Genomic DNA, 22,873 nt, shown 5'->3' on the forward strand with positions numbered 1-22,873 from the left:
TGTGGCAGGCAGCTGCTCCGGCGAGCAGGGCTTGCTGAGATGGTGTGGTGAGGGAACTGCCAGGACCTACCATAACTGTGTTGGGGGAGGAGAGGGGAGGCCTGCTACAGTGGCTGGGGCTGCCACATAGCAGGTGGGCGGGGTTCTGTCCTGGCAGCTGGGGCTGGGAATGGAACATGCCACATGGTGGGGGGAGGCGGGAACAGGGTCTGCTCTGGCAGCCATGACCAGGACATGCCACATGGCCAGGGGAGAGCAGGGTCTGCTTGGAAGGCTGGGAATGGAATCTACCGCATGGTGGGGCCAAGGGGTTTATGCTTTGGTGGCCAGAAATGTGTGTTAATAAATTAGGTGCTACGGTGGCACACATCCAGACCAGCACACATCAACTCAATATTGGTGCATAAGCCAAAACTCATTCTGCTCATGGTTGGAAAATCTTAGAGGGAACACTAATGTATTTGTGTATATGTATAACCACTGCATGTTTTAGCTTCCCACAGGCACTAGCTTCTCCCTCCTCCGCTTACTACCTCTGACAGAGGCAGCAAGGGAAGGGTGGGGGGCACGTGTAGTTGTTTGATAACCCTGGACTTTATTGGCTAATCCTGTTAATTGTGTAAAGGACTACATGCTAATATCCCTACTTGACAACACTTTCATTGCTAAAACTTGCAACTGCGGATATAGCCTCAGAATCTTCTTCGTTGAAAAGTTGAAAAGTAGCTCTGGTGCAATGCATGATGTCATAAGCACATTGAACACTGCATAGTGGAGAAGTCTGGAGTCCCTGATTTCTCAAGGCAGATGCTGGAGTGCACAGTAAGGACTGCCAGTTTAAAAAAGCACAAAATAAGCTGGAAGCCTGGGAAGGGCTGTGAAGCAAAGACCTGGCTGAAGGGATGTTTTTCACATTCCCAAAAGGCATTGCTCTACATTGCACATTCCATAGCGCTTAGCATTTGAATCTGACTCCAGGCACTGTTGGATGTATACTCACAGGCTGTGTCTAGACTGGCCAGTTTTTACAGAAAAACTTGTCAGCTGTCTACACTGTCTACTTGAATTTCCAAAAAAGCACTGATGATCTCATGTAAGATTGTCAGTGCTTCTTGCGGAAATACTATGCTGCTCCCGTTCGGGCAAAAGTCCTTTTGTGCAAAAGGGCCAGTGTAGACAGCTCAGATTTGTTTTCAGCAAAAAAGCCCTGATCGTAAAAATGGCGATCGGGGCTTTTTTGCAGAAAAGCGCATCTAGCTTGGCACAGACGCTTTTCTGCAAAAAGTGCTTTTGCGGAAAAGCGTTCGTGCCAATCTAGACGCTCTGTTCCGAAAATGCTTGTAACGAAAAACTTTTCCATTAAAAGCATTTCCGGAAAATCATGGCAGTCTAGACATAGCCACCTTGCTTTGCTCTGTCAATGAGGATCTAACAATGTGGTCATGAGATATCGACAAAGTATGGCAGTGTAAATGTGATTTGATGACTTTTGCAAGTTGACATTACTTTTGTTGCCAAAACTTCCTGGTGTAGACATAAGATTAGTTATATAAATATGGTAATGTTTAGTGTAGAATCGTAAGCAGTGTTGTAGCTATATTGGCTATAGGATATTAGAGCGTAAAAATAGGTAAGGTAATATCTGTTATTGGAACCAACTTCTCTTCGTTATCTCCTTCCCTAAAAGAGCTAAAAAATCTTGCCTCACCCAGAAGTTGGTCTGCTCACCCCGGTTTTAATGTGCAATTGATAGCACACTTTACACCTTATTTCATAACATTAACAGATCTGTATTTTGATCAATGTACAACATAAGTGATGTTTATTAACTGGGAGGGGAGGGGCAGAGTGCAGCAGCAACCATCAATACATAAACTGTAGCTGTCAAGGCCAGTTATTTACATTCGATATGTCTATACAGTAGTGTTATTTTGGAATAACTGATGCTATTCTGAAATAACAAAATGCACCCCTACAGAGCAAACTATTATTTTGAAATAATGTTGAGATGGAGGACTTCTTATGCTGACTCTTGTAACCCTCATTTCAGGAGGAGCAAGGGAAGTGGAAGGAAGTGTACAGGCATCAAAAGCCAAATTAAGCTATTCCGACTTCAGCTGTGCAATTGACTGTGCTGAAGTCGCCTACCTTAATTGGATTTTTGCCCTGCTGTGTAGACATGCCCATCCCTAGTTGTCAATTTCACAGCTCCCTGCCAACCGGAGCCAGACAGGAGTTGGGTTTTCTTGCCGACCCAGTCTCAGCTAGGACGCTGTCTGGACGGTCCCCCTGCCCAGGCCGAGAAGCTCGGGGTCTGCCCTCTGGCGAGAAGCCTGAGGGAGGGGGTTCGGCGGCGCTGGACAGGAGCGCAGGGCCGATCAGCCTCAGGCTGCGAGCAGCCCTGCCGGTAGCCGAGGCTGCCCGCCCGGGAAACACCCCGCCCCGCTAGCGCGTCCCTTACGGAGCGGACTCGGGCCGGTTCTCCCAAGACGCAACGGGAACGCCCCGCCACTGGGGCCGAGGGGACTCTGCCCGGCTGCTCAGGCGAACTCGCCTGCAACCGCCGCTCTTGAGCTGCTGTTTAAATAACGCGCCGGGCTGCGATTGGTGCAGGAATTAGGGGTGGGCGCTGGATGGCTGGGGAGCGCCGCTGATTGGCGGGCGAGCGGCCCGACGATTGGCTGGCCGGAGTGGCGCTAGGGATTGGCGGGGCGCTGGGTTTGAACTGGGGCGGGGCGGCCGGGCCGCTCAGTCCCGTGCTGTCTGTCTGGGCTCGCGGCGGGGGGACGGAGCCGATGGCCGCGGGGCTGCTGCACGGGGGGCCCGCCGCGGCCTGGGAGCTGAGCCCGGCGCCGGGCTCTGGACGGCGCAGGCGGCGCTGGGCTGAGCGGGACGAGGAGGACCCCGCGGTGCTGACTCTCACCCACTTCTCCCGCCCGCCCTTCGTCAGCTTCGGCAGCCTCCGGCCCGGCGCCTCCCGCACCCGCCTCCTGGCCGTGGACAACCCCAACCCCGAGGAGGCCGATGTGGCCGTCGAACGCTTCCCGGCTCCCTCCACGGGCTTCAGCTTGGAGCGCCGGCGCTTCCTCGTCCAGGTAGGGGCGGGGCGAGCCCGTGCGGCTCCCGGCTCCGCTCTCCGCGCTGAATGCCCCGATCACCGACCCCCAGCCCCGCGCCCGGTGCCGTGTGGGGGCAGCCAGACCTCGCTGGGGGCACCCCCGCGTGACGTGCTGCCGCTGCCTGTAACGCGGTGGCCACTGGCCAGTCGGGATCTACCGTAGATCGTGGGGCCCCTGACGGGATCCTGACTGGCTTGGGGTGGAAGCTAACAAGTGCTGGCACTTCAGTCCCTTCCCCACCATGCTGCTCCTGCCCTCTGCCTCGGCGCTGCCCCCCAGGAGCCTCCTGCTGCTGTGTGTGGGAGGGAGACGAAGGGGGGCGCTGGTGTCAAGGTGTCCTTCCTCCTCCCACTGGAGTACCCTGTCTCTGCATCTCCACACACACAGCAGAGGATGGAGGGAGCTTGACAAGGCAAATCTCTGTCCTTTTCATACCAGGTGTGTGTTTGTGTCTGTCATTCTCACAAACACACACGGTCCTTCGCTCTCATCTCCCCACCCAACAGTACTTGGTGGTTGTTACTACTTTTACTGCTTACAAAGTATGTTGTTTTTGGTTTTCAATGGTCTGTGCATTTCATAGCTTTCATTTCTCTCTTATGCTTAAATGTAATTCTTTGAGTAGTGAGTTCTAAAATGCCTAATTACTTGTGGCTGGAGTCATTATCCTCCTGGTAACTGCTGCTCCTGGAAGTGGCTGGCATGTCGCTGTATCCCCTGAGAAAGGCAGAGCAGGGGAACCCTGGCCAGTAGATCCTGTGGGCTCAGTTCCTTTAGATGAGGGGCAGCACATGGCACCATGGAACCATTGCTGTACATGCCAGCTGCTTTCAGGAGTGGTGCAGGGCCAGAGCAGGAATAAGCCTGCCTTAACTCCACTGCTTCACCACCTGGAAGCTGTCTCAGTTAAACAGTGCCCAGCCAGAGCCCGCTTCCTGAACCCCTGTCCAGCCCTGAACCTATTCCTGAGGGTAGCTCATATAATATTTAGGGAGAATCTTCCTGGAATTCAGGCATTAGCTCAACAAATTTATTCCAATGCCCTGTACCATCCTAAAGCTGAGCTAATGGAATATGAGGACACAAGTCAATTGACAAATAATGAAGATGATTGGTCTATCTTCTCCAAATACAAAACTTGGATACTTGAGGTAAATGAGAATCAAATTACATAGAAAATCTAAATATGGCTTGTTTTAACTCTTGCTTATGTTCTGTTCATTATTTAGGATGCTTAACAATATTAGGGTATGTCTACACTGGAAAGTTTTGGAGATTAAAGTACAGGTTGGACCTCCCTCGTCTGGCAGTCTTGGGGCATGACCCATCCTGAATGAAGAAATTTGCTGGATCAGGGAAGGTCCCCTGCCACCAGCCTCCCAGGACACTGCGTCTCCTTGTGCTGGCTCCGCTCTAGGCCCACTGACACTGGCTGGCTGGTATTCTCCAGGGATGGGGACCCCCCCCCCCCCAGCTACTACTGCCCTACTTTTCCCCTTCCCCGCCACGGCTAACATGCTTCTGGCATGCCTGGCCAGAGCTTCACAGGAACTGGGCTCTTGGCACTGGGGCTCTCTGGTCCAGGAACATCTGTAGTCCAGGAGGACCATAGGATATTATTGGACCAGAAAGTCCCGGATTTAGGGGGTTCAACCAGTATTGTTGACATGCAAAAGTTGCCAAAAAGAAAGTTGCCAAATCATTTTTCTACTACCATTTTCTGCCAACATATGGCCACACTGTTCTTTCTGTCAATGGTGGAGTTAACAATGCAATGTGCACATGCATTGCACAGTGCCTGGCATCACCTTCAGTCGCTAAGCACTGTGGGAGTGCACAACATAGTGCAAGGCATTTTAGGAATGTTGAAAAATATCTCATCGGCCACCTCTTTGCTTCACAGCCCTCCTGAGGGTTATGGCTTACTTCCATGCCACTTAAAACTGACAGTCCTGACTGCACTCCAGCATCTGCTGTGAGAAATCTTGGATCACAGACTTCTCTTCAATGTGGTGTTCAATGGGATTAGTGCATCCTGCAGTCTACCAGAGCTACTTTTGAACTTACTCTGATGAAGAAGACTCTGATATGGATAGCAGTATGAGTGACACTGATAGCAGTGACTTGGCATTGCATTTGGAAGGGATACTCCTCGATGGTGTCTGGACAGCAATAAGGAGCAGTTAAGCCGATGCCTCATGGTTGTTGAATGTTCCTTTGGCAGATTGAAAGGGAGATGGAGGCATCTTTAGGGCAGGCTGGACCTTATGGAGGATCATATAATAGCTGCATGCTGTTGCTTACATCATTTGTGTGTGAGTGAGGGTGAAGTGTTTGCCCATGGGTGGAGCACTGAGGCACCATGCCTTGGTGCATAGTTTGAACAGACTGACTCTTGGGCTGCCATCAACACCAGGGAAGCTCTGAGGAACCAATTCAACAGTAAGGGGGGTTGACACTTCTGTGTGTTGGGGTTGCTTCCCTGCCTTGACCCACTACTTACCTTATTTTCATGGGAATATCTTGCTCTGGATATGTTACAGGCATCCACAGGGACCAGAGCAATTCAAATGGGTTGTCACACAAACTCATTGACCCCTTCATCAGCTTTGTATTTATTGATCCCTTTCAATCATGGTCTCACACATTTGAATGATTGCTGGTAAGTGAGACAAGAGCTATTGGAAAACCTATCAATTGTGTTAACGGCCAGCTTTTAAAGTCACAGCTGCTATGGCAGAGAGAGGTGAAAAATCATTACTAGACAGTGAAAGGGAGTGTGTGGGCATAGTGGGAGTGTTGCTGGGTAAAGAATTCTGGATGTGCTACCAGAGAGGCCTTTGGTTCTGTTTGCTCTGCATCTTAGGCACTTCAGCTTCTTGGTTTGCTTCTTCTGTGAGCTTTAGCATGTAACCAGTTGCTTCTGTTCTGGCTTTCATCTCCCTGGCCTGCCTTTCTTTTCCTTTTTGTTTTCTCTTCCCCAGTGTACTGATCATGTTGCTGACACTTGCCTTTCTCTCCGAGATTCCCCACTACTCTGGCCTGCTAGGTAAGGGCCTCTGGTCTTCCCCTGACAAAGCACAGTGTTGAGATTACCACCACCCTGAACAGCAATGCAGACACTGAACCACTTCAACCCTGGGAGAATGGAGTTGTAGGGCACAGCATCTGGGAAATCAATCCCCAAAAGGGATCAACCCCCCAAATCAATCTTTGTTAAAAAGCTTTAAACAGGGAATACTCATTTGGGTGAGTCCCCCTTATCAATGAAAGGAACATTCACACTGGTTGCTCTGGCAGAGGTAACAATTATTTATACCAGGTTCCATTGTAAAATAAGTGTTTTTATTAAGCACAAACAGTAGGATTTCAATGGTTGCAAGTGAAAACAGATCCAAGTAAATTACAAAATTAAAATGAAAACACATAGCTAGTTCAAATTCACCAAAAAACTTGCTGCAAGCAGATCCTTACCCTAAAAGGCATTCTTATTTCAGGCAAGCCTTCAAGTCAGAGATAATCTTTTACTCTGACTTGGGTCTCCAGATTTCTTTGTTCCTATGCCAGACGAACCAAAGACCTGATAACTTCTTGCTTAAATAGTCTTTCTTCTGGGGTGGGAGCCCTTTGTTCTCCATTTCCACTTCCATGGAAAATTACCTATTCAAATGGAATCCCAGTGTCAGGTGGTATGGTTACATGTCTTCCTGGGTCCAACAACAGCTTGGAATTAGAGGACAAATAAGACTGTTGACAAATCATCAAATTGATTGCCCAGTCCTTAAGGGTTCCAGATCACCGTTGATGGGCCTCATTAGCACATGTAGAACTATAAACCAGGGGTGGGGAAACTTTTTTGGGTTGGGCCACTGACCCACAGAAAATCGGTGGGGGGGTGGGGAGGAGCACACAAGTGAGACGCACCAAAAACCAACATTGCCCTTGCACACCAGAGCCTAGATCAGTGGTCCCCAACGTGGTGCCAGCAGGCACCAAGGCACCCACCAGGCCATTTCAGTGTGCCCGCCAAGTGATCAGGGCTGGCCCTGCCCCCGGGTGCGCGGAGCATGGGCTGCCCCGCCGCTGGGTGCGCAGCGCATGGGTGGCCCTGCCTCATGGTCCACGGCAGAGGAGCGGTGCCAGCCCCGGGCGTGCGGCGCATGGGATGTTCCAGACTAGGGCGCCGTGGCGTATGGGTGCGCAGCGCAGGAGTGGTGCCGGCCCCAGGTGCATAGTGCATGGGTGGCCCTGACCCTGTGCGTGTGTGCATCCCTGCCCCCGTGCGCCCAGCGCATGAGCGGCCAGGCGCCCGGCAACCCCAAAAGGTTGGGGACCACTGGCTTAGATAGATTCAGGCTAGTATATTTTGTGTGTTCCAGCCCCACAGGAGGTTAGCAGTGGGAAGGGGGAGGGCTGGAATACTAACGTGGGCTCCCCAATGCTGAAGGAGAGCCCCACGTCTTGGGGACCAGATTCAGGCACGCTGGGGGCTGCATCCGGCCCTTGGGCCTTAGGTATCCCACCACTGCTATCAACAGTCAGCTACTTTATATTTCTAACTTTATGTACAAGAATGATAAGTGCACCATATTAATAACAGATCCAGTAGAGTGTAACATTCAAATTGATAGGTTTCATGAGGTATTTTGTCCAAAGGATATCCAAGTTTTGCATACTTATATTCATAAGACAATTTCATAAAGCATGGGAGTGGGAGGAGAACCATCACAGACAGAGCCTGTGGCGTGTGGGGGGGATGTTTACCGCCTTAAGGTCTGGTCTGGAAAAGTAACCATTAACAACAGAGTGACTGTACTGTTCCTGATAAAGATTGAAACATTGAACCAACATACACTTCTCTGAACAAAACTGGCCACTTTTCCTGTTACCCAGGATGCATGCAGATCTCTCCAAACATTCTGGTCCTGGTGAATTTAAAAAGGGAAGAGTGGGGAAGGACAGTTGGACACGGGGGCACAAGAAAGCACAGTCTGCGTTTGTGCAGGAGGTGTACATGTACACCATCTGTAATAATCCTACACTTGTCCAGAGGTTACCATTAATTCAGCTGATCTCTCCCTACTGAAGGTTAACAGGCAACCCAGGCCTTTGACCCTGGATGAGAAAGGGGAGGTGGAAGGTGGGCAGCCCAATTCTGTGCAGCCTTGGTTCTGGCAGCACAGATTGAAGAATGGTTTGGGAGAGTGTGTTGTACCACGGGGAAATGACAGGGAATTGTAATCAGAGAAAATTAATAAGTATTTCAGGAAAAGCTACAGCACCATGTCCCTGCAAGAGTCTATTGATATTTCTGTGTAAATCAATGCTCTATTTGGACATGATGCTGCTCAGAGCAGGGCTTAAGCCAGCGCGCGCACACAGTCACCCCGTGCTTCATCCCTCCCTGCTCCAATAGAGCAACTTGCCTTGCATCTCTTCCCTTGCTTCATGTTCCACACACAGCCACTTCTGTGACTCAGCCTGAGCCATGGGAACTGAGAACAGTTCCTGGCTGCCACCTGTACTGCATGACCCCTCTGTGAACCCCTTCTCCTTGTCTGCTTTCACCTCTTCATCGAGAACTTCTGCCTTCAGGTTAAGTCCTGTTTCTGTTGATTCTGGGAAATATCCACCGGGTCCTTGCTAAGGATGTGAAATTGTTATGCCCGTACAAAGCACACGAGATCTTTTATAGGGGAGAAGGCAGCACACCACGTTTGAGAATACAACAGTTAGCATATGCTTTTCACTCACCCACACACACCATGCACACAGTCCTGCCAGTCGATGTTATAGTTACCAGTCCAGAGTCTGGATCAATCTAGTGGCCAGCCAGATTGATTGCAGAGGGGAGCCGGGCTTTGTCGGTCGCGATCTGATGCTCGTGAAGTTGGTGGCAAGACCAACCCAAAGTCCCATGACAAAGCATCCTGTTCTTATAGTTCTTTTTCTCTGTTGAAGTCTATGGATTTTTCTGTAGTTTGTGACTGGTTACTCCTTAACTGGTGTTATCTTTTGATGTTGACATTCCAAAACACCTCTGAGAGGGTCATCCTGTCCTGGAATGAGTTAATCAATTGTCTTTAGGGGTGCCAGCCTCCACCTTAGGGTCATCAGTCTGCCCTTCCTTAATCATGGATGTGTGTTGATGGTTCTCGGCATTAATAAGTCTCATTAAATTTCTTCACTTCTTCCTCTCTTGACCATCTGGTTTTAATAATGGCCTTCACACCTTATCTTTTCTGATACATACATTTTTTTTATTCACACAGTCTTTTACAGAGACCTTCAAAGGTATACAATCAGCAGTGTTTTATATTGAGCAAAAAAACCCAAACATTGTAAATTAAACCTTACTGAATCTTGTAATCAAAACAGTTTACGTTATGGCCCTGGCTTTCAACATTCCTCTAATCTCGCTACCATAGACACAATTCAAGATCCTGTCTCTTACTTACTAAACCTTAAAACAAAGAAATGTATATTTAACTAAGGGGCCTAATGGTCTGTCCCTGCTTTACCATTAGTACAGATGCTGGCAGTCTGTAAAATGCGTTTCTACCAATGCCCCAGAGGGTCACAAAAAAGGGTGGCTGGAAGGATGAAATTAAGTCATACATTACTACATTATTAAACCTGAAATGCAAATATAAAGTCCCACTCCTACAATTGCATTTAATCAGCTAAATGTTGTATTTAACTGGTTAACTGCTTAAATGGGTTGGCAGGAGGCCGCTTCAGTCCAGCTGAGCTGGAGCAGCCCCACTGTGGCCAGGCTTCTTCACCTGGGCTGGATCACCCCTGCCTGTGGTATATCAGACTTGGAGCAGCCCCAGCTCACAGCAAGCTGTCTGGGCTAGAATGCCCCCCTACCTGCACTGGGCTCCGCAGGGTTGGACCAGCCTCCTGTCTGTGGTGGGCAGTATGCTGATCCAGTTTCTGCTGGTGAACTGTCACCGGTAAGCATGACCCTCGTCTTTGCCGGTGGATGTGGGATCTCCTCCAAGAATTGTATCCAGCTCTTGATAAAATGGCCTGTCGGGTGGAGCACCAAGTGGCCGATTGGCATCCTTCACCTTATGGTACTTGCGGAGTTCCTTTATCTTTTCTCTGCATTGCTGGGTGTCTCACTCATAACCTTTCAGGGCTTGAGGAAATGTGGCCATGTATGTCCTAGTTCCTATGGGTCACTTGCAGTTGTATTGCATCAATTCTTCACCCGTCGCACAGATAAGATCCAAAAGCTCTGCAGTGTTCCAAGCATGGGAGAGTCTTGAGCAATAACGACCCTTGTTTTCCTGATATGTTATGAAGAGCACTCCACAGGAAATGGATTTTTTTAAAGTTCTTAGGGCTTACAGGAGGGAGGGGTGCATTTCGGTCTACCTGTTGACCTAACCGCAGAGCAGCAGAGTTCAAAGTGCTGGCCAGAGTGGCTAATTGGGCATTGTGGTAAACATCCTGGAGGTCAATAAACTTGAGAAAAGCCTACCATAGTAAACACTGCATGATTGCAAGGACAGTAAGGGGAGGGGGAGGACAGAAGTCCCTCATGGAGGAGGAAGCTTTTTGTCCCAAAAACCGGGTTCTTTTTTGCAACAATTGTCCTGTTGTAATGTGAAAACTCACAGGGTTTCGTTGCCAAAAGGGATTTTTGGCGAAAAAACTTCCCAGTGTAGACAAGCACTTACTCTTGCATATCTTTAATTTTTCTTCTTGTTTACTGTGCTTATGCTCTCCTCTAGAGCTTTTCACAAATATATATAACACTACAGAACATAAATGTTAAAAAGTTCAGTACGTCAGAGTAGTATAATGAAATAGCTTTAGGTTTTTCTGTCAATGAATATTTCTTTCTTAACTCAGTTCTATCTCCTAACTTCACTATTGTATATTTTTCTACTTTCTCACCTGTCCTCTGCTATAACAACTGTAAACCCGTCAAATAAATCAACATTTTAAAGTTGGATGTGTACATTGAGTCACACAAACCCATATTCATATACTCAGTGGCTGAAAGTGGAAACGTTCACATACCCTAACAGTTCTGTTTGCTGGGTTTTTTAAAATGATTGTTTTCTATTAAGAATAATTGCATTTCCTTACAATGTTTTTGTTTTTAATGCTTCATTCTCTCATAGTCTGGAGAAAGAATCTTTATTTCTATTACATGGACTCCATTAGAAGAAGGAAAAGTTCGAGAGCTGGTAACTTTTATTGTTAATGGCATTGTGAAGCATCAGGCTGTGTTGTTGGGTGATGTTGAGCAGCCTCTGAAGAAAAAGGTAAAAAATGTATTTTTAACAAACACTAATTTCTGTCTTCTTTGTTGTTTGCTTGTAAACATCTGATACAGAGTCAGCAGCATAGGCATAGGGCAGGCGGCTCCCCAAGCATATTGGCTCTTGCTTGCCAGCTTTGCGTGACTCGATATGTGTGGGGAACCAGCTTGAAAGCTGACTTTCTGCATGTATCAGGGCCTACCTGCTCCCCTTCTTCTCTGCTGCCTCTTTATAAGAGAAGCAGCATGGTAGCGGTGGGGAAGGCGGCTCTGCGGAATCCGTTGCTTGTGGGGATCTGGCTTTTAAGCTGACTCCCTTCAGCACCAGTTCCTGTCTGTTCCCCAACTGCTGCATCTGTGGAGGGCAGTGGGGAGGGGGAACAGGCGGCTCTGCAGGAACCAGCACACGTGGGGAGTCGGCTTAAAAGCCAGTTCCCCACGGGCGCTGTCTTCCACCTCCTGATCATTTTGATTAACCGATAAGACTAGGCTTTATGGCTAATTGTTTAAAAGACTGAACACTAAAAATGCAATCCCCCCCTCCCCAATTAAAAACTCTCAATAAATTGGTGGGTGATGCACAAAAATTGTGTTAATCAAGATAGATGTATATTAGGGCGGTGAAAGGTTAACTGGGTAACTGGTAAGCATCACCTTAAACGGACGATGTCGATCAGTTAACCAGTAAACTGTGGGGACTGGAACAGCTCTGTGCCTGCTATAGGCAGGGGGTTGCTCCAGACTTTTATGGGGGCCTGCCACGGTCAGCGGCTGCTCTCATCTGGAGCAGTTCCTGTCTGCGGTGTGTCCAGGCACCCTACGATGCTGGATCCTGATGCAGTCAGGCCAGATAATAGTTATTCAGTTAAACAGGATTTTACATCCCTAATGTATATTGTGTATATAAAAAATAAATAAAAGACTATATTGTCTGGAAGCACTCTTATCTGTTTTCATATGTTTGTTTTTGTGGTTTTTCAGAAGAGTCTTTGGAATGTTATTAAAAAGAAAAACACTTCAGGAGGATCACTTTCTACTAGAGCTCAGAAAAAGCATTCAAATGTTAAAAATGTTAACAAAACCTTTAGTGTCAAAACAACAGATACCGCCAGAAGCCCACTCCAGTGTTGTGAAAATCTGGATATAATAGGAGATAGTGTGTCCCCAAAAAACAACTTGCTTATCATTTCAGAAAACAAACTGCCTATATCACCTATCAGTCCTGTATTGCAAGAACATCACAGTGCTATTTGCACACCACTTTCAATGAGAAGATCTACTACATACTCCGTTCTTGGAACAATGGTAAATGATGAATTATTGCAAGAAATACACTCCTGTAACACTCCTCATAATCCTAATGAGGAAATAAAATCCTCAAATATACAGAGGTCTCCTGGATTAGTACAAGCACACGGATCAAATACACGTTCACCTGTTTATGGTTCGGAATGGGCAGCTGAATTGCATTCTTCTTTAAGTCAAAGAAGAATTTTAAGTCCAGATTCTTTTATAAATGACAGTTATCAACTTAATATAGAAGTTGTAGCAGAGCAGGTTGCTCCAATATTGTCACCTGATCAATTTGTAAAAGACAACTTATCACCTACAGAATCAGTGTCTCAAGTCCATATATCTACTGCACCATCATCATTATCCTCCAGTGTGGAGGCTTGTGTAACAAAGAACTTGACATCCTCAAAATGGAAAGAAAATAAAAAAATACAGTTCATAAATGTATCTGTAGAAGGTGAGATTCCAAATGATGTCCTTGATGAGACACAAATAGTGAAATCTCAGTTACGTCATTGTACTGAACTTGAACAAAATGATCTTAGTTTTCCCTGCTCTGATAAGGATCTTCAGATTTGCAGTCGCTTCCAAAGAGAACAACCAAAAAAATGTCCTGTAGTTTCTGCTACTATCATCAAAAGTAAGGCTGCTCCTGCTGCTGAAAGAAAAGGAAGGGATGCAACCAAGCCAAAATCTAGAAAATGTCTTGATAATGCGATAAGTCAAAGTCTAAGTGTTGTTCCTAGACAATCAAAAGTGGAAATACTTCACAGCCTTCCAGTTATAGATCCCATCTCAGGTGAAACCAAATGTCACAAAGATAAAATACATACATCTTCCATTGGATCTGCTTCATACAATCGCAAGAGGAAGAGTGAGGTATACTTAGAAGATATTAAGGCTACAGTGACACAGTATGTAGAAGAAACAGAAACCAAGAGAATCCTTACATCTTGTGTTGACAATAAAATAAAAACTACTGCAAGACCACCAGTCTCTACGTACCTAAGCAGAGAGAAATTAAACCACAGAAAGAAAGCTGGTGAGCATTTTTATTTGTGTTCTTCAGCAAAAGAAAAATAACTTGTTTTCATATTTAGCCAAAAATGTTCTAAAAGGATTCCTAGAACTCTCAGCATTTCAGTACCACTTGCTGCAGCAGGTATGAAGATACAGAAGCACCTTCTCAAGCTGTCCGGTAGCAGTAAAGCATGGCTATAGAATACACTACCTGCATTCATTTAGTAGAAGCTTCTTAACTGGTATCTGGTAAATAGTCTTGTAATGTGCTGGAAAATGTGCCTTATTTAGTAATGTTGCTGGGGAATTGTTTCCTCTAAACTGTGCGGCTGGCTAATAAGCCCCATGCAGGGATGCCTCACATGAAGGTACTACAGACGGGGAGCGGGATCGCTTCCTTGGCTGCAGTAGCTCCCTGGTAGGTTTGGAGGAGCACACCTCCTCCCCAGCTGCTACAGCTAGGGTGAGAGCATCTCTTCAAAGTTCTGCTCCCCCCCCCCCGCTATCACCAGCCACGTGGATCTGCCGTAGCCAAGAGAAAGGTGCCCCATACCAAGTCTCACCTGAGCTGCTATAGCCATCATAATGGTTCCTCATCTGGCCGGGAGTTGCTGTGGTGAAAGAAGTGTGAGGGGAGCCCTGTCTCTGGGACGGGGGGAAGGAAGTTGGCTCCTGTACACAAAACCCCTCATCCCAATCCCAGATCCAACATGCTAGCTCTGTGCCCTCTCCCATACTCCAAACCTTCCAGCCCCACCCTGCAGCCAGCAGCCTAAGCCAGAGCCCTCATCCCCTCCCCCCACCCTAAGCCCACTTTGAAACCCTCAGTCTCACCCCACCACAGTTTGTCCATGTGCAGAATGAATTTTGTTGTGTGCATCAATATGGAGGTGATGTGTGTCACATCTCTGTGTTGGTACATATAAAGTTTTATGTTCATGTGCAAAACGATCATTAGAGGAAACACTGCTGGGTATGTACTCGATTTGTCTCCTGTGCTTTAGTGGAGCAAAGCCCTGGTTCTGAGCAGTTCATTTTAACAGGCAAGAAATTTGAGTCGAGATGGTGGATGAAGGGTATTTTAAAATGAGGAGAGTGAAAAGCAAGATAAGCTTTGGTGGGGCCGTGGAAAAACTAGCATAAAACGTGACATGCTGTCAATCCATAGAATACTAGAAATGGAAGAGACCTTGAGGGATTATCAAGTCCAGTCCCCTACACTCAGGGCAGAGTCAAGCACCATCTAAATCATCCTTGAGAGATGTTTATCTAACCTCTTCTTAAATGTCTCCAATGATGGAGATTCTACAACCCCTCTAGCCAACTTATTCCTGTGCTTAGTCACCCCTACAGGAAGTTTTTCATTATGTCCAATCTAAATCTCTCTTGTTGCAATGTAAGCCCATTGCTTCTTGTCCTATCATCAGACAAGAGAATCAGTTTTCTCCCTTGTAACACCCTTTTAGGTACCTGAGAGCTATCATGTCCCCTCTCAATCTTCTCTTTTCCAAACTAAAACAATTATTTCAGTTTTCCTTCTTAACTCATGATTAAAGGTCTAGGAAACATATTCTTGTTGCTCTTCTCAGGACCTTCTCCAATTTCTCCACATCTTTCCTGAAATGTGCCCTCCTCCCCACCAACAGAATACAATGTTCCAGTTGAGGCCTAATTGGTGCAGAGTAGAATAGAAGAATTATTTCTCATCTCTTGTTCACAACACTCTTGTTAATCCACCCTGGAATGTATGTATGTTTGTTTTGCAACAGTGTCACACTGACGACTCATTTTTAGCTTGTAACCCACTGTGACTCCTGGATTCTTTTTTGCTGTACTCCTTTCTAAATAGTCACTTCCCATTTCGTATGTGTGAAACTGATTGTTCCTTCCTAAGTGTAGTACTTCGCATCTGCCTGTGTTGAATTTCATCCTGTTTTTTCTCAGACTATTTCTCTAGTTTGTCCAGATCATTTTGAATTACCTCCCTATCCTCCAAAGCACTTGCAACCCTTGCAGCTTGATATCATCCACAAACTTTAGCATACTATCTATGCCATCATCTAAATCTTTGATGAAGATATTGAACAGAAACAGTCCCAAAAGTGATCCTTATAGAACCCCACTTGTGCCCTTTGAACATGACTGTGAATAATTGATAACTGCTCTCTGAGAATGGTTACTCAACCTATAGTAGCTCAATCTAGAAGATTGTATTTCCCTACACCATGTCTTTGCTCTGTGGAAGATCAACACTGCCACTAACAAACTTCCGGAGTTCAATTCAATAGAACTCAGAGGGCGCTCCCACTGGAGGCCAGTTCTCCTGCTCTTGTGAGAAGTAAGGAAAGTTGATGGGAACACTTGCTCATGTTGTCTTCCTGCGGGATGGCACTAAACTTGAATTAAGATAAACTGACTCCAGCTATGTGTTTTACGTAGCTGGAGTTGTATACCTTAGGCCTAGCTTCTGAGTGTAGTATAGATCTGGCCCTAGTTTATAAGAGGGTTGTGTGAGACTAGATCAAGTACTTAACTAAAGTCTAGTTATACCATATCTACTGCTTCCCCCCTCATCCACAGGGCTTGTTATCCTATCAAAGAAAGCTAATCGTTTTACACGATTTGTTCTTTAAAAATCCATGCTAATAGTTCTTTATCACCCTATTGTTTTCTAGATGTTTGCAGATGGATTCCTTAATTACTTGCTCCGTTATCTGTCCTGATACAGAAATTAAGCTGACTGATCTGTGGCTTCCTGGGTTGTCCTTATTTCCCTTTTTATACATGGTCACTATATTTGCCCTTTTCCAATCTTCTGGAAATTCTCACATCGTCCCTTAATTTTTCAGAGATGGCTAATGACTCATATACCTCCTCTATCAGATCCTTGAGTTATTCTAGGATGCATTTCATCATGTCCTGGTGACTTGAAGATGTTTAACTTCTCTAAGTAATTTTTAGCTTGTTCTTTTCCTATTTTAACTTCTGAAAAATGCCTTTTCTCCAGCATTTGCTATTTAGGCATCAAATCATCACCAAATTTCTTGGTGAAAACTGAAACACAGAAATCATTAAGCAACTCTGCCATTTCCAGATTTCTTGTTGTTGCTTTCCCGTCTAGAATGAACAATGACTTACCTGATTTTTGATCTTACATTGGATAGAAGCAAGACTATTTGTTTTCTTGTTACCCTTTATGTCTCCAGCTAGATTGAGCTCACTTTATGCCTTTGCATTTCTATTTTTGCCACTACATACTTGTTTGTATTCTTCCTTTGTACTTTGACCTACTTTTCACTTTTTATAGGACTCTTTTTATGTTAGATCATTCATGATCTCCTGGTTAAGACAGGGTGGCCTCTTGCCATCCTTCCTATCTTTTCTATGTAGTGGAATCATGTGTTTTTGCACCATTAATAAAGCCCCTTTGAAAAATGGCCAAATGTCTTCAATTGTTTTTCCTTAGTTTTGTGTCTCATGGGATCTTACTTACCAGCTTTCTGAGTTTGCTTAAGTATGCCTTTTTAAAATCTGTCTTGATTTTTTTTTCTGTTCTCCCTTACACCATTCTTTAGAATCACTAACTCTCTCATTTCAAGATGATTTTAACCAAGGTGCCTTCTACTTTCAAATTCTCAGACCGTACCTTTCTATTTGTTAAAATCAATTCTAGAATATCCTACTCTGGGTAGATTTCTTCACCTTCTGAAATAAAACATCATCTCCAATATATTCCAATACTTGTTGGATAATATGTACCCTGCTGTTTATTTTCCCAACAGCTGTCTGGACAGTTGAAGTCCCTCATCACTACAGCTCCTGTGCTCTTGATGACTTTTAGTTTTTTCAAAAAAGCCTCATCTACGTCTTCTTCCTGGTTAGATAGTCTGTATTAGACCCCTAGCATGCCATCACCTTTTGGTTTTTTACCACTTTTAATCTTACCCAGAGCCTCTCGACAAGTCTGTCTCCTCCTATGTCTATCTCAACCTCAGTTCAAGAGTAAACATCTTTAATATATAAGGCAACACCTCCTCCCTTCCCCCTCCTTCCTACTCTTCCTGAGCAACTGTACCCTTCTATAACAGTATTTCAATTGTGTATTATCACAGAGACTTGATGGGATACAAACTGTATCATTATTGTGTTTAATTACTAGCATTTCAAATTCTTTCTGCTTGTTCCCAATACTTCTCACATGTATAGAAACAACTAAGATACTGATTTGATAATGCATTTCAAAACATTGAATAGTGTTCGAGACATTTAAGCAATGGCTCACAGATGTGAATGCATTTCTGATACGTGATATAGAATCATTAGCCTTGGTTCTGTGCTGCTGCTGGTGGACCTCTGTCTTCAGAGCTAGGTGCCTGGCTAACAGCCACTTTTTCTGGTCTGACCACCTCTGAAAGCAGCCCAGAAGTAGGGGTGGCAATACCGTGACCCCCTAAAATAGCCATGTGACCCACCTGAAACTGCCTTTTGGGTCAGGACCCCCAGTTTGAGGTCTCCACCATGAAATCTGTAGAGTATAGGGTAAAATCACACAAGACCACATATCACAGAGTAGAAACAGATATCACAGTCCATGAAGCATTTTTCATGGCCAAGAATTGGACAGGTCTCTAGTTTTATCTCTGTTATCTCTTGTCTCAAAGGATGTTCGCCCTTGCCCTCATATGGTTATACAGATATAACAGTTCAGAGGCAGCATAAAGCGGACACAGTTTGTCGCAGCCATAAATATAGTTAAATTTCAATAATGAAATGTAACTTGAAACACTTACACCCAATGTAACTTATTTGAAACCTGGCACTGTTCTGTTTGATCAATGTTTTCACCTAAATATTGAATGGTGCCTGGCTGTGGGTAAATGCCAGTGTTTTAAAATTTTGAACTTTGGAAATTAATACCGTTGTGCTGGGACCAGAATGTACAGTGAACATAAGAATGGCCGTACTGGGTCAGACCAAAGGTCCATCCAGCCCAGTGTCCTGTCTGCCAACAGTGGCCAATACCAGATGCCCCAGAGGAAGGGAACACAACAGGTAATCCTTGCGTGATCCCTCCCCTGTCACCCTCCTCTAGAGAAACAGGCTAGGGACACCATTCCTACCTGTCCTGGCTAATAGCCATTGATGGAACTTACCTCCATGAATCTATCTAGCTCTTCTTTGAACCCTGTGAAAGTCCTAGTCTTTATCCCATCCTCTGGGAGTGGTTGTCCATTAGGGTGTGTATCTTTTGAGAACAATTACAGGTCTTTTCTCAGTGTGGGGAGGAAGCATGGAATGCAGTAATATTTTTTGACAACTTATTTTATTGTTCTTTCACTCTTTTTATAGTAGCCACCAAAGCAATTCATCCACATTATTCTAGTATTCATTAGCTAGAAGATTGTATATAATAGGCTTACATCATAATTAGAGAATTAATGTTTTTCCATCAGAAATGACACTGAAATACTGTTTTTGACTTTTTCCTAAAACAATTAAAGACTTAAAGATAAAAACATACTGCTAATCAACTCTAGGCCAGCTGCTTATGGAATTTTCTATGTCCTATTATATCTCTACACAAATTGACAGGGTTGCTCAAGAATGAATTTATGGCTATAATCAGGGCTCGACAAACCGCGGAGAAATCCACTCGTCAGCCCTGCACTGCGCAAGTGCCAGACCTGCACTTCGCATGCGGCCATCACCAGTAAACGGGGTAACTGGCTGAAATCTACTCGCCACAGGCGAGTAGGTACATGGATTTGTCGAGCCCTGGCTATAATCCTTAACTGTATCTTGTTCGTGGTAGATCTAAGCTTCAGTGATAATTTAGCTTTTGTTGCTGACCTCTAATGTTTTGTTAACATTTTTAGGTTCTTTGTCTAAAACAACAAAGAAATCTGCTAAACCCATTGATGGTGTGGCACAATCTCAGCTGACCTTCGTAAAACCATTAAAAACAGGTATAGAGATTTTTGCTATCCACGAAGTGAGGAATTTTGTTGAATTGAATGTTGTAGTTGAACTGGGCAATTTTTTTGGCTAATAGTTTTTAATGAAAACTGAAGTTCTTGTTGACCCAAAACTGTTTGTGAATTAATGTAGACTGCCAGATAATTATGACTGAACCAAAATGTTTTGGGTAAAAGAAAATGAAACTCTTTGTTTCAACATTATTGAAACAGCTTTTGGGAAGATGTTGGAGCCGCACAATAGTGTGTGTGTGTGGGGGGGGAGGTGAAGGTGATGGTGGTGGTGGTGGTGGTGATGTCTCAGTGCAGTTGTGGGCCACACGCGATCCTAGAGGATAAGAAGCTAGAAAGCCATCAAATAGGTTGTTTCTGTTGCGTTTGCAGTTATGGCTGTGTTCCACATTCCCAACCAATGGACACAGTGGGCAGCAAGTCCCACAGCACCCATTGGGCAGGGAATGGTGAACCCAAGCTAATGGGAGATGTGGGAGGACATACTTACGTACACAAGATAAAGAACATGTCTAGTGGCACGCCAGAGGCTCGTCAGGGTTGCTAGTTGCTCACCACTGGCTAAGTCGTTTGGGTACTGACCTGGGATGCGGAAGACTCAGGTTTAGCTCCAAATTCTAAAGTAGGAACTTGAACCTGAGTCTCCTATATACCAGAACAGTACCCTGCTATGGGGTACTTTGAAATGAGTCTTTCTAAATCTCTCATATTGAGGCTGTTTTACTTGGTATAAAATATTAATTTGGCGCCAGGACTGGAACTTGATTCTCCCACATCCAGCTGAGGAGAGCATTCCACTAAGGAGGAGGGGAGAAGGACCAGGGCAGCTTTGGGCAGTAGTCAGGCAGGGAGACGAAGAGTGGGAGCAGGGATGTAAGTGACTAGTCAACTATCCAATAAATATAAGCTTATTGGATAGTCAAGTAGTGACCTGACTAGTCACTCTTTCTCTCCCCCGCCCCCCCCCCCCATTCTTCCCTCTGCTTCTACTGGAGGCAAAAGTGTAGGGGAAGCAGAAGCTAGTGCTGGGGAAGCTAGCTTTATAAGCTGGTTCCCTGCAGCACCATCTCTGCGGGTGGTAGGGGAGACTGAGGTGTAGTGGGGGACCAGGAGTGAGCCAGGAATCATCTGGTTCCCATCTCGCACCCAGTCCCAGACTAGAGTGACGTAATTTTAATTTGATCTTCGTCCATGTAGATAATCTTTTTTTCCCCTTTTTTCCCTTTAAGTCATTCCTCGGCATCCAATGCCTTTTGCTGCTAAAAACATGTTCTATGATGAACGCTGGAAGGAAAAGCAGCAGCGAGGCTTTACCTGGTGGCTGAATTTTATACTTACGCCTGATGATTTTACTGTAAAAACAGAGAGTTCACAAGGTAAAATAGATAACTTGAAATAGTGCATTCCTGCTAAATCATAGGAATACTTCAATGTCAATATATAAAGCTAAACTTGCTCCATGAGTCTTTTGAATTAAAGTCATAGATGGGGAGTGAAACAGTTTAAAGCTAGTATCGTTTTAAGCTTTCATTACATTACATTACATAAGGTGTTTGTGTAACTTTTCCATAAGGGTAATTTTTATAGCGAGAGATTGCTGATCTATTTTTTTTCCCCTTTCATTTTTTTGGCCATGAGATTGGAATGAAAGGAAGTTCCATTTGCATCCCTGTTTTCAGAGCTGCTTTGATAATTTTAAAGCTAATATTTATTTAGGTTTCTGTTTAGGTAGAGGTGGCACTGAATGGTATTTTGTAGTTTATGTATTTCTCTGGGTTTTTTTTCATATTCTTTAACTGTGGCAGTGTGCTGTCTTCAAAAGTCTGACTTTCTCAAGAAGAGATGTATTGTTATATTACTATGTTGCCTGTCTATTTGTGTGCATTTAAACGAAAAATAAAATTATAGCAAAAATAGTGAATGCCTGTAGAATGGATACTAATTTACATTTGTCAGATTTATAGACATTTTTATTCTCTCTTTTCAATTAGTAAATGCAGCTGCTCTTCTTTTGGGATCAGAAAATCACCATAAAGCCAGTGTTCCTAGAGCACCAACAAAAGAAGAAATGTCCCTAAAAGCTTATACTGCTCGATGCAGGTTGAATAAACTACGACGAGTGGCTTGTCGTTTGTTTACCTCTGAAACAATGGTTAAAGCAATTAAGAAACTGGAGGTTGAGATTGAAACTAGACGTTTGCTAGTTCGGAAAGATAGGCATCTCTGGAAAGATATTGGTAAATATAAAATGTTATGTTTTAGTATTTTTGATAAAATAGAATTGAGAATTAACTATAGCAAGTAAAATAGAAAAACTCTTCTACCAATTGACATTGTAACAATGGAAAATGGTTTTAAAATATTGGTTGAATTTAATTTTTCATCATTTCTCATTAATTGCAGGAGAAAGACAGAAAGTTCTCAACTGGCTTTTATCTTACAACCCTTTGTGGCTACGCATTGGTCTAGAAGTAAGTAATGCTTTGCATGAATTTTCTATTGTTGTAAAGCCTGTGCCGAGAGTGGATCTCAAGTTCAATTGTGGCTGGCAGGCAGCTCTGATTTATTTATTAGAACAAAACAATTCCACATTTTCTTTGTAATTTATAGTTGTCTTGTTACAAAACAGGAAATTTACAAGTGATTTCCTTTGCAGAATACCGTGGAACTAGGCTCATGCTCCTTTGACTTTGCTCAAGTAACTTTACCCTTCAATAGCTAATAGGAAATTGATGCCTAGCACTCTCCTGCACTGCAGGCAGCTGTGCTGGTACTGGTTAGGGAGCTTCTGATGGAAGCAGAGGACAATTTCTAGACCCTGAAGAGCCAGTAGATCACATTAAGACTAATTTTTAACTTTTCAGAAGCTTCAGGGGTTAGCCGAGTTAGTCTGTACGGGTATGTCTACACGTGCACCCTAGTTCGAACTAGGGATGCAAATGTAGGCATTCGAAATAGTCAATGAAGCAGGGATTTAAATATCCCGCATTTCATTAGCATGATCTTGCCGGCGCGTTACTCCGATCAACAGCAGTTTCGAAAGTGAAAGTGTGTGCCAGGACATGTTAGTTCCATCCAAACCCCTTGGTTTGAACTGACTTTACTCCACATTTTTTGAGGAATAACGTTAGTTCGAGCCAAGGGGTTTGGTTCGAACTAACGTTTCCAGGCGC

At 44.7% G+C, this 22,873-nt stretch overlaps 1 protein-coding gene across 2 annotated transcripts in view; it reads left to right on the forward strand.

Annotated features, from left to right (window-relative positions):
* Window positions 1-2,710: 2,710 nt before the first annotated feature.
* Window positions 2,711-22,873, forward strand: part of ASPM (assembly factor for spindle microtubules) — a 61,781-nt gene continuing 41,618 nt past the window's right edge. The window contains exons 1-7 of one of the 2 annotated variants that reach the window (XR_012905991.1): window positions 2,711-3,095; window positions 11,261-11,404; window positions 12,382-13,735; window positions 19,590-19,679; window positions 20,930-21,076; window positions 21,692-21,937; window positions 22,104-22,171. Coding sequence is in view for 1 of the 2 variants with exons in the window: in XM_006130667.3 (XP_006130729.3) it covers window positions 2,796-3,095; window positions 11,261-11,404; window positions 12,382-13,735; window positions 19,590-19,679; window positions 20,930-21,076; window positions 21,692-21,937; window positions 22,104-22,171 (2,349 nt within the window). In the remaining variant the exon portion in view is untranslated. The remainder of the gene's footprint in view (window positions 3,096-11,260; window positions 11,405-12,381; window positions 13,736-19,589; window positions 19,680-20,929; window positions 21,077-21,691; window positions 21,938-22,103; window positions 22,172-22,873) is intronic. The other variant, XM_006130667.3, reaches the window with a different exon arrangement.

Source organism: Pelodiscus sinensis, chromosome 9 (genome assembly GCF_049634645.1).
Source record: "Pelodiscus sinensis isolate JC-2024 chromosome 9, ASM4963464v1, whole genome shotgun sequence".
Lineage (NCBI taxonomy): Eukaryota > Metazoa > Chordata > Testudines > Trionychidae > Pelodiscus > Pelodiscus sinensis.